Source organism: Homarus americanus, unplaced genomic scaffold (genome assembly GCF_018991925.1).
Source record: "Homarus americanus isolate GMGI-L3 unplaced genomic scaffold, GMGI_Hamer_2.0 scaffold43074, whole genome shotgun sequence".
Lineage (NCBI taxonomy): Eukaryota > Metazoa > Arthropoda > Malacostraca > Decapoda > Nephropidae > Homarus > Homarus americanus.
The window spans coordinates 36,255-52,468 of NW_024733115.1; the positions used below are offsets into that span (position 1 = coordinate 36,255).

General features: G+C 43.5%; 1 protein-coding gene across 1 annotated transcript; it reads left to right on the forward strand.

Moving 5' to 3' along the window:
* Nucleotides 1-378: 378 nt before the first annotated feature.
* LOC121869256 (extensin-like) lies at nt 379-948 on the forward strand. The gene has a single exon (XM_042370505.1). It carries the CDS (start codon nt 379-381, stop codon nt 946-948), a length of 570 nt encoding a protein of 189 aa, XP_042226439.1.
* The last annotated feature ends 15,266 nt before the right edge of the window (nt 949-16,214 follow it).

Below are 16,214 nucleotides of genomic sequence, written 5' to 3' on the forward strand. Positions count from 1 at the left end.
GAGAGAGAGAGAGAGAGAGAGAGAGAGAGAGAGAGAGAGAGAGAGAGAGAGAGAGAGAGAGAGAGAGAGAGGGGGGGGGTGTGTGTGAGAGAGAGAGGGGTGTGTGTGTGTGTGTGTGTGTGTGGGGGAGAGAGAGAGGGGTGTGTGTGTGTGTGTGTGTGTGTGGGGAGAAGAGAGTGTGTGTGTGTGTGTGTGTGTGTGTGTGTGTGTGTGTAGTAAACTGGTGGAGGGCAGTAGAGCAGGAACCATTAATCTTCAGTTGTCTCTGCGAATCTCCGTGACTCAGTCCGACTCGCCTCAGGATTTATTTGACAATTACTCACGCAAGTCTTAGTGTGGGAATATATGTATTAGTGAGAAGAATAACTTCCTTATATTATGAGGACATCCTGGACGTTGGTGAGGATTCAGGGCCACCCATCCACCCTCAGGACCACCCAGCCACCCATCAACTCCCAGGGCCATCCATCAATCCCAAGGACCACCAAGCTCCACTTTCAGGACCACCCATCTCCATCTTCAAGGCCACTCATCTCCACCTTCAGGGCCATCCATCCCCACCTTCAGGGCCACCCACTCCACCCACAGGCCACTCCACCTCACTGTCACCCATCTCCACCTTCAGGGCCACCCACTTCCACCTTCATTGTCCCCATCTTCATCTTTAGGTCACCCATCTTCACCTTCAGGCCACCCATCTCCACCTTCAGGGCCACCCATCTCCACCCACAGGGCCACTCACCTTCACCTTCAGGGTCACTCACCTTCACCTTCAGGGTCACCCATCTCCACCTTCAGGGCCACCCATCTCCACCTTCAGGGCCACCCATCTCCACCTACAGGGCCACCCATCTCCACCTTCAGGGTCACCCATCTCCACCTTCAGGGTCACCCATCTCCACCTTCAGGGCCATTCACTTCCACCTTCATTGTCCCCATCATCTTTAGGCCACCCATCTCCACCTTAGGCACCCATCTCCATCTTCAGGGCCACCCATCTCCACCTTCAGGGCCACCCACTTCCACCTTCATTGTCCCCATCTCCACCTTCAGGGCCACCCATCTCCACCCACCTCCACATTCAAGGCCAGCCATCATCAGCCAGAAGAGAATATCCTATGAGCAGATGTTGCTTTCTCTATCTTCATTGCTACACCTCCCTTTTTTCGTCTGCCTTCTTACATTTTCTTATCTTCCATTTGCCTCTTTTACTTCCTTCAATTTTTCTTTTCTTCTCTTTTCCTTCTTTTCCTCCTTTGCCCTCTCTCCTCATCCTCCTCTCCTTTTCATCTGTGATGGATTGTTCCTTTATCAGAGTGAAGAATGAGCGACCTGTACCTTCCATAACCCCTGCGTCTTTTTTTTTTTTTTCTTCTTGTTTATCATTCTTTCTGTCTCTCTCAGAGTGAGTTTGGAGGTGCGGCTATAGTGGTGAGCCTCGCCTTCCCCATTTCGCTCCTTTCACTTCAGTTGGCAAAATTCGGTCTTTTATTTTCTTTATTCCTTTGTCTGTTATCATCGTAAATCCTGCACTGTACCAGACAGGATTGAGGATGCATGATAGCTGTGAGGTTCCTTTTTTTTGCAGTTGAAACTGTCGATAGTTTCCACTGGCAGACTTACTTGGTGAGGAGCCGTCACCACTTGGATTATTTCCATGCACACATCTATATGTATTTTGTGTTTTTTATCACTTTTATTATATCTTCGTGATTGTTCAGTACAGGAGTAATATCCTGTACACGAATTCTGGTTTTACACAGTTTGGTAATAATAAGTGCCAAGTTTTTATCATCATCATACTGTACGTGGACCCCAGACTAAAGTTCATGTACTACTGACAAAATGTTATGTTGAGGAGTCTTGGGTCTAATCTATGGCGTGTGTCAGTACTGCTGACCCTGTGCTTCAAAACCATCCTATTCTTTCGCAGGATAATCACCAAGGCTCACTGACTGACTGCTTATGTCAGAGAGAGATAATCAGCTTATCTGCAGCCAAAGTATGCATGTGGTTGTCATGAGACGGAAGTAGTTCAGGTTTGTGTTAAACGTTCTGATTTCTATTGTAGCTGTGGTTCCAGATAACCTTACCAGCCACGCCACGCCACGCGCTGTTGATCTCTTCCTTGGGCGGGAGACTCATGTAAACAAGTCAGGTGTTGAAGAGCAGATCAGTAACAAACATGAGCGAAGGCTGAGTGTTAGGGTGCTGGTGGGAGCAACACCGTTAACCCTTCACATTTACGTATAAGTTATTCAGCAGTGTTTCTATACCTGGTAAGGCGAGGTCCACAAAGTTTGCTTCGCGCTACCGTGTGCTGATTATGGCACCAGGAGCAAACAGCGATAACAAGGAGGGAAGTGAGGCGGTCACGACCACTAGTCGAGGACCACAATAAAGTAACGTGTAATTTTCGAGTAGTGTATGAAGAAGATTTGGTTATATTTACAAAGTCTCTTATAGTTCATCACAATATTTCGAATATTACCCAACACCACACCCGAACTTCATTAATGATACCCACCCCAGAACCTTAGCAGCAATCGTCGGTAGGAACGACCCATTACTGACCTCTCCGTTACCCCTCATGGTACAGTAACTTGTCCTCCCGATGTTTGAGTCATAGATAATTCTACCGACGATGAACACAGTCTTGAGGTTTTGTCCACAATTTATTAACAGAAAATAACAGTGATTTCGGCTTTTTTTGCCACTTGTCTATGTCCCAACAAAACCCTTCACAACAAACCACTTCAATATAATGGTTTGTTGGTTTGTACCCAACAACAAGAAAGTGGAAAAAAATATTAAACCGACCCCGAGGATGTTGTGGTTATGTTGCTCGCAAAAGAACCTCACTATTATCTTATGTAACTAAATTAACTAATCAATATGATGCTATGATGAGATTTACTAACTTTTCCTCAAAACTTGCAACTTGGAACGAACGAGTATCACTTAGCTCAAGTTTTAGTATCGATTAAGTATATACCAGCAACATTATCATATTCCTTTATTTCTTATTACTAAAGCTCAAATATGTTATTGATACTATGATGATGCCCAGGTAGTGTGACTACGGTCTGGCGCTGTGACGGGATGTGGCAGACGCGTTGTGCATGTAACGGTTTGGAATTTTGAAGGACATATGATGTGATGGATCCCTAGTACTGTACCACGAATCCAGAGGTGACATTTATGTGGACTAAGGATCCGTACACCTACCACGGGGTGCCCGAAGACTCACTGCAGAAATATTGCACAAGGTCGTGTACAGAGGCACCGCTGGAGGGCGTAAATAGGTCAAGGATCACACTTATCTCTGGGAAGCTTATGAATATCTGCCTCAACTTTACGAACTTGACTCCACCCGCGTCTCCTCACGGGCTTATCGGGAAGGTCTTGGTGGCCACTTCACAGGCTCCTCAAGACCTTGATCTACTACATGAGAGAAAATTTTGTTCTTCCTTGTGAGTGTATGAGTCAGGCACACCTTATCTAAGGAGAGATTAGTGCACTCAAACATCTCGTGATATATCTACAGCCTACTCACAGGGTGTACATTAACAAGTATTCTTCACAATGTTGCATCTTATTTTTAAATATTTTACTTGTACTTTCATTACGTCGAAATGACAAAAGTGCAAACCTGGTTGTAGCTTCAAGATTTGTGGCCTCAGTGGCTATGGCTTCCCTTCTGTGGTCTCAGTGGCTGTGGCCTCCCAGCTGTGGCATCACGATCTGTGGCCCAGTGGCTGTGGCCTCCCGGCTGTGACCTCACGATCTGTGGCCTCCTGGCTGTGGCTTCACGATCTGTGGCCTCCCATGTGGCTTCACGATTGTGGCCTCCTGGCTGTGGCTTCACGATCTGTGGCCTCAGTGGTTGTGGCCTCCCGGCTATGACTTCACGATCTGTGGCCTCAGTGGCTGTGGGCTCCCGGCTGTGGCTTCACGATCTGTAGCCTCAGTGGTTGTGGAGTCTTTTCCTCCGGACAGGGAGCATCAGACAGCGTCAGCAGGATCGGGTTGTAATATCCAATAATTTTATTTCACAAACTTTAATAAGCTTTCAACCCTCCTGCCTAACATGGCCGCCGCGTCCTATCACAAACTTATTGAACAACTTTTAATATATTTTATTATTGGTGGCCAAGACCTGGCCACCCCCATGCTCCCTCTTGGCCATCACCACGATCCTCCCTAGACCACGTCCACGCTCCTCCCCTCGTCACGCTCCTCCTGGCCACCGTCACACTCCTCCCTGGCCGCAACCACGCCCCTATCCTGGTTATCTCAATGCTCCTCTCCTGGGCACCTCCACGCTCTTCCTGGACCACCTCCTCCTCCCCAATGGACCTAGCTGTATGGCCACTCCAGCTCACTACAGAAGATGGTTTATCTTTATGGCGAGTAAACGAAGGTGTGGAGGAGGTCCCGGATGGTCCATAAAGGTTGGGGGAAGGTGTGTGTGTGTGTGTGTGTGTGTGTGTGTGTGTGTGTGTGTTATTATTTTTTCCGTTAACCGCCCTGCACGAGAGTATAAAATGCCCTTTGATCTTCCTTCTCGTTTCCAGGATTACCTTTTTTACTCGAAAAGGAAAAAAAATAAATCTCAATCCATAATTTCTGTCCCTACTTGAGTGTACTTGAAATTTTTACCTGAAAAATAGCTTTTCGCTCAGCCTTCCAGGATTTTGGGAACAGAGGAAAAAGAATGAAAAGAAGAACAAAGAGAGATTTCCTGAATTATTAAGTCCTCCTCTCCCACCTCTACTACCTCTCCCCTCCCTCTCTCAGACCTTCCCAAGTAGAGACTCACTTCCTTCCCGACTTCCCCCTCCGCCAGGTCACGACCCTCATCCCTCCCTCTTCCTCTAACTCTTACCACGAGACACTGACAACCTTTTCCCCTTCCCTATTTCTCACTCTCCTCACCCTTACTCTCCTCCTCTCTTACTCTTTTCCTTCTCTCTCCTCTGATTTTCTTCCCTCTTACTTTTCTATCTTCTCACCTTTATTTTTTAATCCCTTTTCTCCCCTGACTTTATTCATTCCACAAAGCTCCAGCCTTTTCCTCTCACAAAAGCCCTACTCTCACCTCAAAAATCCCTCACTTCAAAATCATTCTCCCACAAAATCCTACTCTCACCTCACAAATCCTACCCTTACCTCACAAAATCCTACTCAACTCACAAATCCCGACTTTTACCTCACAAATCCTCCAGACCCATCCTTCAATCTGAGTTACCCCCCACCCTGCCCCCACCCTCTACCGACCAACCCCCTCTATCTGCCCCACCCCCTCTAACCCAACCTCTATCTGCCCCCACTCCCTACCTACCCACCCCCCCTCTACCCCCCCCCCAAGCCCTCCACTATGGGCGGACATTACTAAGACTTTGTGGACTTCCACCGTTAATGAAATTTATTGACCTGAATCGCGACTTTGTAACTTTAGGTGAAGCTTTATGTGTGTGTGTGTGTGTGTGGGGCGCCGTGTTTGCTGTCATTTTCTTCGAAGTCTTTCTTTACCTGCCATTGAGTTCGAAATTTTTACAAAGTCCTGTATTTTTCTTTAATATATATTCGTCTTTCATCATCTTTTAAATCTTCCCTCATGTTCTACCATTTCTTTAAAGACTATTTCTTACTGTTCCGTCGCTTTATTTTAGACATCCTTTATGTACCCCCATTTCTTTGAAGTTTTTCCCTCTTCTGTGTCATTTTCTTTGACGGTCGAGAACCACTAAGACACAAGATTTATTTTCCTATGCCACCAGAGTGAGGACAGTGCACCAATATCCTCCACACCTCTCCCACGGACCACACTTCAGACGGTATCAGGTTATTTTGTGATGGTAGAGAGGAGGAGGGAGGAGGGAGGAGGCTTTGGAATTATGGCGGTCAGTGTTGCCAGAAATGAGAGTATCAATGTTGCCAAAGTGAGTAGGTCAGTGTTGCCAGAAATGAGTATGTCATTGTTGCCAGAAGAAAGTAGGTCATGCTTGAAGTAAGTAGTTTGGTGTTGCTAAGTGAGATGTATTATTATTGCCATAAGTTAGTAAGTCAGTGTTGCCAAGTGAGTAGGTCAGTGTTGCCAGAAGTGATAGGTCAGCGTTATGAAGAGAAGTAGATGAGTGTTGCCAAGTGAGTAGGTCAGTGTTGCCAGAAGTGAGAGTCAGTGTTGCCAAGTGAGTAGGTCAGTGTTGCCAGAAGTGATGGAGTCGTTGCCAAGTGAGTGAGTCAGGTTGCCAGAAGAAATAGATCAGTGTTGCCAGAAGAAGTAGATCAGTGTTGCCAAAGTGAGTAGGTCAGCGTTGCCAAGTGAGTAGGTCAGCGTTGCCAGAAAGAAGTAGATCAGTGTTGCAGAAGTGAGTAGGTCAGTGTTGCCAGTGAGTAGGTCAGCGTTGCCAGAAGAGAGTAGGTCAGCGTTGCCAGAAGTGAGTAGGTCAGCGTTGCCAGAAAGTAGATGAGTGTTGCCAAGTGAGTAGGTCAGTGTTGCCAAAGTGAGTAGGTCAGTGTTGCCAAGTAGTGAGTACAGTGTTGCCAGAAGTGAGTAGGTCAGGTTGCCAAATTGGTAGGTCAGCGTTGCCAAGTGAGTAGGTCAGGTGCCAGAAGAAATGGAGTCAGCGTTGCCAAGTGAGTATGTCATTGTTGAAGAAAGTAGATCAGTGTTGCCAGAAGTGATATGTCATTGTTGCAGAAGAGTAAATCAGTGTTGCCATCACCTTGGGACCGCCAGGTGGGACTATCACCCCAGGATAGTACTGTAGTATATAATGACTAGGGAAGTTTGGCCTCACTCAATTCCTCTCTCTCCCACCTCTATCCTCTTTCTCACTCACGTCTATCCTCCTTCTCCTCACATCTATCCATCTTCTCTCTCACCTCTATCCCCTTTCTCTCACCTCTATCCCTCTTCCTCTCCGTCTATCCCTCTTCCTCTCTTATCATACCTCTTTCTCTCACCTCTACCGCTCTTCCTCTCCTTGTCTCACTTCTATCCTCTTCCTCTCTACGTCTATCCTCTTTCTCCACTCACGTCTATCCCTCTTCCTCTCGTCTTTCCTCTTTCTCTTCCTCTCTCCGTCTATCCTCTTTTCTTCCTCTATATCTTCCTTTCTCTCCTTCTTGTCTACATCTTCTCCCCCTCTACTCCCTTCCCTCACCTTCTCTGTTTGCGGTTGAACATTGTGGCGGAGATGATAGTGGCACCGCTGGTCATATTATTATTATTGTTGTTACTGCAACTCTTAGGGAGCAAAGGGTACTATAAACCTTTCGTCTGTCTGTCTGTCTGTCTGTCTGTTTTTAACAAGATATTTCTATTTGACACATATCTGACAAGTTCAGTTAATGCATTTCTTGTTAACTTACTCGTCTGTTTACACATTGAAAAGTTTCTTTCCTTTCTATGTATTCAACTTTAATGGTTACTCTTATATGTCGTAAAGTTTACTAGTTCACGGGTCTTCGTAGTAACAAATGAAATAATCCAACACAAGCGAGTGAAAGAGACTCGAGGTTGCCGTTGTGTTGTGGTGGCTACGAACACAATGACGCTTTTAGGAAATAGTCGTTTGCTTGAGTTTATCGCCAGCCACGACTGTGTCAGGTCGTGGTGGTCAGGAAACCTTTCTGTTGACCTCCTGAGGTTTACTTTGACACCTGAGCTGAATCCTGTCCTCAGATTCTAACAGTTTCTCTTGGAAAATATATATCTAGGAGAAGTAAAGGATGAAGTAAAGGAAGGAGAATAAAACAGAGGAAGGACAAACAGATGGCTAAGAGGAAGATCGAAGACTTACGGAAACTAAATGATTCAGGAAGGAATAAGCGAATGGAAAAGGAAAGCAATAAGAGATGGAGAATAAAGAACAAAAATGAGACGGAAGGAGGAAGAATGAGATGAGTAGAGGGAAGAGGAGAAGAAGGTTGTTGGAAGTCTGAATACACCTCAGACTAGACTGATCATTTATCGCTGATACATTTTAATATATATCAGCTGATCTACGTAAACAGAAAACAGCTGGTCACTTAAACACTTAAACTTAAACATGTTCAATAGGAGGTGCCTTAACACCCCCCCTCCACAAATACACACACAAAGGCGGTGTTGTGAGGAGGGCGTTGAGAATGTGGAGACTCTAAAATGGAAGGTGACATTCCGCTGAGATGTACAACATAAGAAAGTTTGAACATAACATAACAGATGAACTAGTCAAGACGTTCACACACAACAGATAACAAAATAACACCCTGAGATCTTGATAACACTCCCGTGACCTGGTGATGATGGTGTGATACCAACTTTGGCAGGTTGATAACACGGAGGATCCATGATCATTACCAAGATGGCTCCCTGGAGCTGACGCCATTACCACTATCCATTACCCTGCAATCGAACCTCCTGATGTAAAGTAAATAATGCTACGTGGACCGGGCAATAGGGTGTCGTGTAATGCTCTTTCCATGAAACTCGACCTTATAAGCTAATGCAGGACAGAACTATCTTGTACTAAGTGACACAGGATTGAAACTGATTTTATATTGACTGACGTAATGTTCTCAGTAGACCGGGTTTTATTGAGGAAGGTTGTCTGTCTGTATTAGAATAACAAAACCAATGAAAAATAAGAATAATGGAAAGTCAAAGCACAATAAGAACATTTAATTTATCATATCCATTAGTTAACAATAAAATATGTGAGAGGAAGTTGTAGAAATAAATCAGTGCCTTTGTTTAGAAATCTAGGTTAACTTTAAGGCTGATAATATGGAAGTCACTCGATGAGATAAAGAAGAACTGGAAACACACAAGAATTCTTGGTGTGTCAAATATTGCGAAAATATAGAAACAAAACAAACACAGTTAAGGTGGTATGGATGTGAGGCGGATGGATGTAAGGAGATACTGAAAAGTAAATGAAATAAGGAGATGAAGGCAGAGGACGAAGAAGAAGATCACATTTGAAGCAGCGAAGAAATAAACAAAACAGGGTGGTGGGCGTGAGGTCCTGCATCCTGTTAACGTAAATGAATGTTTTATCTATATTCCTTGAAATTTATCCAATACTTTGTTACTCATCCATTATTTTGATGGAATGTTAGTCCTCATGGTCTCTTTCATGATACTATCTGCTGTGATGGGGGTCGAGCCATTCCAAGCCAACGTCACCTCCACACCGGGTCTCTTTAATCCCTCCCATTCCGATGCTCACTGTTTCTGTATTCATACGTTGACGCCAGAGATTCTGTGACTCAACAGAGATGGACAGACAGTGTAAATCCTATCAGAGTTTAGTGCTTAATGAATCATGTAAAGTGTGTTTTATGGTAATTCTTCTTGTTTTATTTCATTTCAAATTTATGTTAATGTGTTGGACCTGCACTTAAAAATATGTAGAATTTTTGTTTAATTATTTTTAGGATGTGAAATTCTGCAGCGATCAAAGTCAAATATGTTGTAAAAATGTCTTACAAATCATTAAAAGAACTGCTTAATAAAATGGTTATATAATTGGACTCTTTGTTCACTAATCAATTTACAAATATTTTACACAATGACATCACTTTCGGCCCATTGTGTTTGTAATTCAATCGACTCTGTCTATTGATGCAACACCGAGACCAAGTACAGTTTTTTCTCAATAGTCACACACACACACACACACACACACACACACACACACACACACACACACACACACATACACATACACACATACGCACGCACACACTGTATAGCTGAAACCAGATTCTACTCATATGAATAAGTTTACAGAAGAAATAAAAGAATGAATTATAAACCAAAATGGCCGCCATTGCAATAAAAATGAAACATGTAATCACAAAACTCGTCAACTTGCTTTGGTGTGAAAATAATATGCCATTGAAAACAGGATAACATATTTTCTATGCATAGTTAATTAATTTGCCGAGACTCCTTCTGGCATCAGGGTTACAAAAATATTCTCACGTAACATTTATTTAATAACCTCAGTGAAATGACTTGGGATATTTAAAGTATACAAAATGACTTAGGGCCATTTTCCTTGATTTTTATCTGTGAGTTATTAAATTTTATAAGGGATTAAAATTGATCAATGGTTAAAGTTATAAACGACAATGTAATGTGTTGTAAAATTGCTATGTACTTTTCTTCATATAATCATTAACAATAGAGCGATGATAAATAAATGTATAATAAATACATAAAACTTTAGCCAAATATCTATCCTCAAAAAACAAGTCAAATTTACCTCCCCTCAAAAAACAAATTGCATCCCCCAAACCGCAATTTCCACCTCCCCAAAAATAACCCACCAAATCTCTTCTCTTTTCACTATATATCGTCAACGTCAACCTCTTCCAGTTAAAGTTTTTACAGGAATACCATCATCCTCCTCGTCGTTCGCTTTCTTCCACCCTTCTGTAAATCTCGTTAATCCCAAATCTGATGTAGTACTGAAAGCCCCACACACGTTAGCCAGTTTTAGTCGATTAATACCGGGACTAACTCTTGTCAGGTCAGCTGGCATGGAGGAAGGTCACGTTGGCTGAGAGAGAGAGATTGGTAACAAAGTATGAAAACACAATTACATGGTCGATATAGATGTATAGTAACATCGTGAATAACAACCAGTCAGTAATATCGTCAGCAATAACAATGGTCAATAACAGTCAATAACATCCAGTCAATAACAACCAGTCAATAACAACCAGTCGATAACATTCATTAAATAACATCCATTCAATAACATCAAGTCAATAACAATCTGTTCAATAACATCTTCAATAGCAACCAGTCAATAACAATCCAGTCAACAACACTCATTAAATAACATCCAGTCAATGACAACCAGTGACAACATTAAAACCAGTTAATAACACCCATCAATAACATCAAGTCAATTACGACCAGTCAATAACAACCAGTCAATAACGACCAGTCAATAACAACCAGTCAATAACATCCATGATAGCTGATATAAAATGTTCCTGCAAATAAAAGAAATGAATGTTCAGGGATGAGATAAGAGAGGAGTGAGAAGAAAGTAGAGAGAGAAGTGTTAACGGTTAAGAAATATATTGGCAAAGTTTGGGTACAGTTTGCCTACTCTGAGTAATTCATGTCAGGTCTTAATACTGAGGGGCTATCATTTCTCACTGCCACGGTGGACAGAGGTTCATACAAAGAAATAGATCATATTCATTAAGAGTATACATAGGTCATAATCATGTGGGTGATATCACTGTTCACTGCCACGCAGGACAGTGGTTCATATACAGTAGAAATCACATTCTATTTGAGGAATAATCAGTGGTCTAGCAGATTTTGGATAGACAGCAAGAATGTCCTAAAGCACTCTGTAGTCGCTAGTAATTACAAAGTTCATGATACAATAAGCCAGGTGGCCTGAAGTGTTTGACAGTATCATATTCAAATATAGTGTTCAAGTGTATGCTTAAAAGTTTATCATAAAGTTTACATGCTGAGTGTTCCGGTATGGGTACAGCGTCACTAACTTGCCAGATGTGTCTGTATCCTAGCCTAATTCTGGCCACGACTACATCGCATTGTATGGTTCTGTCCTTGTGCTGCCATAATGGTACCTCTTGTCACAAAATTTGTCATATTTACTAACGCTACAACTGCCAGGTCTTCTCTACATTTCTCATTTCTTCTAGATCAAAATTCATGATTTCGACTTGAATTTTTTTTATAACAACATTGGACAGTCCAGGTTCCAGTCCCAATTTTATTTCTTACATGCCTCTTTGGCCAGTCTCATTTCTTTTATTTATTTCACATGCACAACCTGTTCTACCTGTGCTTGTCTGCACAGAACCGTCAGTAAAAGTATAACATTCACTTGGTTTAATACTCTATGTGATCTAATAGTTTCTAGTGTAATACATCTCACCACATCGGTGTTTAACATTTGCTTACTATTAACAGGAGTGTAATTAATAGGAACTGATATATCCAGCCAAGGAGGAATGGCATTAAAGGCTTCGTCTGGGTGATTGGGAGATTCAGTTTCAAGAGATCTGCAACACTTTTATGAAGTCACGCCCCAGAGAGAGTCTTTGTGGAAGGTTAGGGAGATAAGAGAGGAGAGAGAGGAGAGATAAAGAGAAAGGGAGGAATCTGTTAGAGAGGGATTGTGAGTATGAGGAGGGGGGGGGGGGGGGGGGAGAGAGAGAGAGAGAGAATACGAAAAATATCCACAAACAAAATTAATATCAGCCACATTTAGTTATTGAGAAAAGGCGAACCATTTTTTTTGGTATTCTTCAGAATGACCTCGACCTTTGACCTCTCACCGCCCCAACTGAAACAAAATACCAACACAGATATATTTGTCCGAGGTGCCGAAATGTCATACAGCTAAAAATAACAAATAATAGCAGTTTTGTTGGTTTTGAAAAGGGTGAAGGATATAATATGCTATATTTTTCCAAACCGATGCCATAAAACATAAATAAAAAAATATTCTGGACAATAAATCACAGAAGGAATGAAGAAAAAAAGGGAAAAAATAAAAATAAAAATCATAACCTAGGCGTCATGTTTTTACCTGCAATAAATGAAAAAATCGCAATAAAACCAATTTTCCTTACATATGTGTTTATCTTAACAGTAGCAGCTCTTCTCATCTCTATGGCTAAACAAACCTCAGCACATCAACATATCAGACAAATTTTCGCTCCGTAGGACAAGAGTTAATTCAACAGAGGTGGCGTCTGGTGTATCGAGGACGTGGTGTGTGTGTCACTTGTATCGTTAACAGTGTATTTCATTATTCCTGTGTGTGTGTGTGTGTGTGTGTGTGTGTGTGTGTGTGTGTGTGTGTGTGTGCGCGCTTGTATGGACGTTTTTGTTGCCTGCGTATGAATGTCTTTTATGGCTATGAGAATATCTACATGGTGTATATTGATCTTTTAGTGAAACAATTAGTATTTCTCAACATGTCATCACCACAGACACAAGTGAAGCCTCACCAACAGTTTACAGACTCTGTTATTATATAAATTTGCTCCAGACTGATTCACTGCTGCACAGGAGGTAATTTATCCTCGAAATTAGATGATTAAAGACTAAGCCTTCCTTACCATGAAGATAATTGAAACGAAGAACATTATTATCTTATGGTACTGGTGTGTTGTGTGTGTGTGTGTGTGTACGTACTTTCTGTGCGTAACACCAGGAAGAAACCAGACACAGTAATTACGTTGATCAACACAATTTCTTCTTACCAAAATAGGAAATAGAAAGAGTAGGTAAATAATGAGGTGGTGGGCGTGACCTGTTCATCACCTGACGGCCATCAAGGTAATGAACCCGAGCCAGTAACGTATGGGACTAATATACCAGACCAACTTAATGAGCTAAATTTTAGACCACACAGAAAAAATTCACACATACGTCACATTTTAGTCCCCGGCGTTTATTCCCGTCTAATAAGAAAAACATAGGTAGAGCGGATTTTGTGTGTGTTCGTTTACATGTAGAGAGTCATAAGTTAAATCACAAAAGGAACTTAAATCGACCTTCATTCTTGGACAATCAAAATATCAGGTATATTATATACTTGACAGTTTTCAGCTTTCATTTTTTAAATATATTTTTCTGTATTATAGTACAATTTACTGAACAATGTAGATAAGCTTCTATAATATACGGCCTCTAGTGCCTGGCGTACATGAATTTTACCACACTCTCAGCAGCTGTGGCACCATCCAGCCTTCTCTGCCAGAATCTGTGCTGGTACTGTACGTCAACACCTGTCTGACACTAGGGTGATTCAAAAGTCAGGAAACATAGGAACTAATTACTGGGCATTGGATTAAAAGCCGCGGCCAAATAAGTGGCCTGCCGTCACCCGACCTACCACTGTTAGAGTTTTACTTATGGGACACAAAGCCACAGGGTACTCTTTGAAGATCCGGGACACAGAGCATCTGAAGCAGTGCATTACTGAACAAGGCTCAAATTCAGCCCGATGTCCTTGAAGAATGATGGTAGAGTGGAAAAAAGAAGTCCACAAATGCCTGGAATTAAAAGGAAAGCATATCAAGCAAATTTTATAACGATACATTTTGAATGTATTCTTCAAATAAAATTTTCTCTGTTTTCTGATTTATTTACCTAGGTTTCCTGACTTTTGAATCACCCTGATATATTTAAAACATATGTTGTCTTGGCTAAACTTTTGCATAATGAAACACACCTGTTAATTGGGTCCCCAAACTTATATAGTGAACCCTACAGGTGTTGAGGAAGGCGCCTACTGACTACTGCTCGTAACTAGTTCTAAAACAGGCAATTAGGCTATCCACCTATATTGTTAGGCCCCCACAGCTTATATTTAGGTCCATGCAGATTTACAATTAATCTGCATCTGTGTATGAAACCAAGAGGTACTGTTCAAGGTGTCCACTGACCACTGCCACCCTCCTCCTCTCACGTTACCGAAGGGCAACACGCCCCAGGAACCACTTCTGCTTCCCCGTCTTGAACGATACAACACTGAGATCACCGTCTTCCACCTCGACGGGTTGGTGGTGTGCACACAACAACTTTACCTAAGTCTTGTGGGGTTTTTAAGTTGACTTCTGTGGAGTTTACACAGCAATTATAAACCTTGGTCTGGGGAGGGGAGGAGAGGAGGCGAGGGGAGGAGAGGGAGAGAGGGGAGGAGAAGAGCAAGAAAAGGAGATAAATAGACAGGTAGGAGATACAGGAGTTGGAGGAAACAGGAAAAGATGGACAAGGGAAGAGGATGAGCAGGAGGTGGAAGAGTAGAGAGGGGGAACATGGGAGGGCAGGAAGGGAAGGAAGTACTGGAGCAGTAAAGACCTGTCATGGTGTGATGGAGGAGGTAGAGTGGAACGAGGGGAGGCAGTGAGAGGCGAGGTGCTACAGGGGCTGTGGTAGAGAGAGAGGGAAGGACTGGAGGAAGCCAGAGGTGTGGGCTGGGAGGAAGGAGTGGAGAGAGAGAGAGAGAGAGAGAGAGAGAGAGGGGGGGGTGGGACAGGGAGGAGCCAGAGGGTAGTATGGGGGAGGGAGGGAGGAGGTAATGAAAAAAATAGAGAGAGAAAGAAGGGGGGGAGACTAGGAGGATCCAGAGGTCAGTTGGATAGAAGGAGGAGGGGAACTAGAAGAAATCAAAGAACTAGTAGTAGATAAGCGGGAAAGGAGACAGAGTCGCGGAGTGCAGAGGGTTGGGGAGAGACGCACGCACGCACGCTTCGCCAGAAAGTTCAATATCACGGAGTGTGTGGAATAAGCTTCGCTATTTGGTGTTTGGAAGGAACTGCGCCTGACAGACACCATCGCAGTAACACAACTCATGTCATCAGCAGAAAAATGGTGCGACAGCGGCTGATTCATGACGCGAATGACTTAACTGGCAAGATAACAAAAACGACTTACATGAATGAACGTTATTAAAAGGTCTTCCATAAACGACCGAATATTACCAAAAGGTTCTCTTCCTTTACGGGCGTCTCCACCCCGGGAGTGATGGTGAGCACACCACACCACCACCAGGACAGTTCACAACACCATACAGCTCACCCCGGGAGGATGGTGAGCACACCACACCATCACCAGGACAGTTCACACCATACAGCTCCACCCTGGGAGTGATGGTGAGCACCACACCACACCACCAGTACAGTTCACAACACCATACAGCTCCACTCCTGGAGAGATGGTGAGCGCACCACACCACCACCAGGACAGTTCACAACACCATACAGCTCATCCCTGGGAGTGATGGTGAGCACCACACCATCACCAGGACAGTTCACAACACCAGCTCCACCCGGGAGTGATGGTGAGCACACCACACCACCACTAGTAGTTCACAACACCATACAGCTCCACCCCGGGAGTGATGGTGAGCGCACCACACCACCACCAGACAGTTCACAACACCATACAGCACCCCGGGAGTGAAGGTGAGCACACCACACCATCACCAGGACAGTTCACAACACCATACAGCTCCACCCCTGGGGGATGGTGAGCACACCACACCACCACTAGTACAGTTCACAACACCATACAGCTGCACCCTGGAGTGATGGTGAGCACACCACACCACCACCAGGACAGTTCACAACACCATACAGTTCCAACACCGGGAGTGATGGTGAGCGCACACACCACCACCAGGACAGTTCACAACACCATACAG

Excerpts from the sequence above, each read along its gene's own strand:
- LOC121869256 (XM_042370505.1), top strand. The coding sequence starts at position 379 with ATGAGGACATCCTGGACGTTGGTGAGGATTCAGGGCCACCCATCCACC.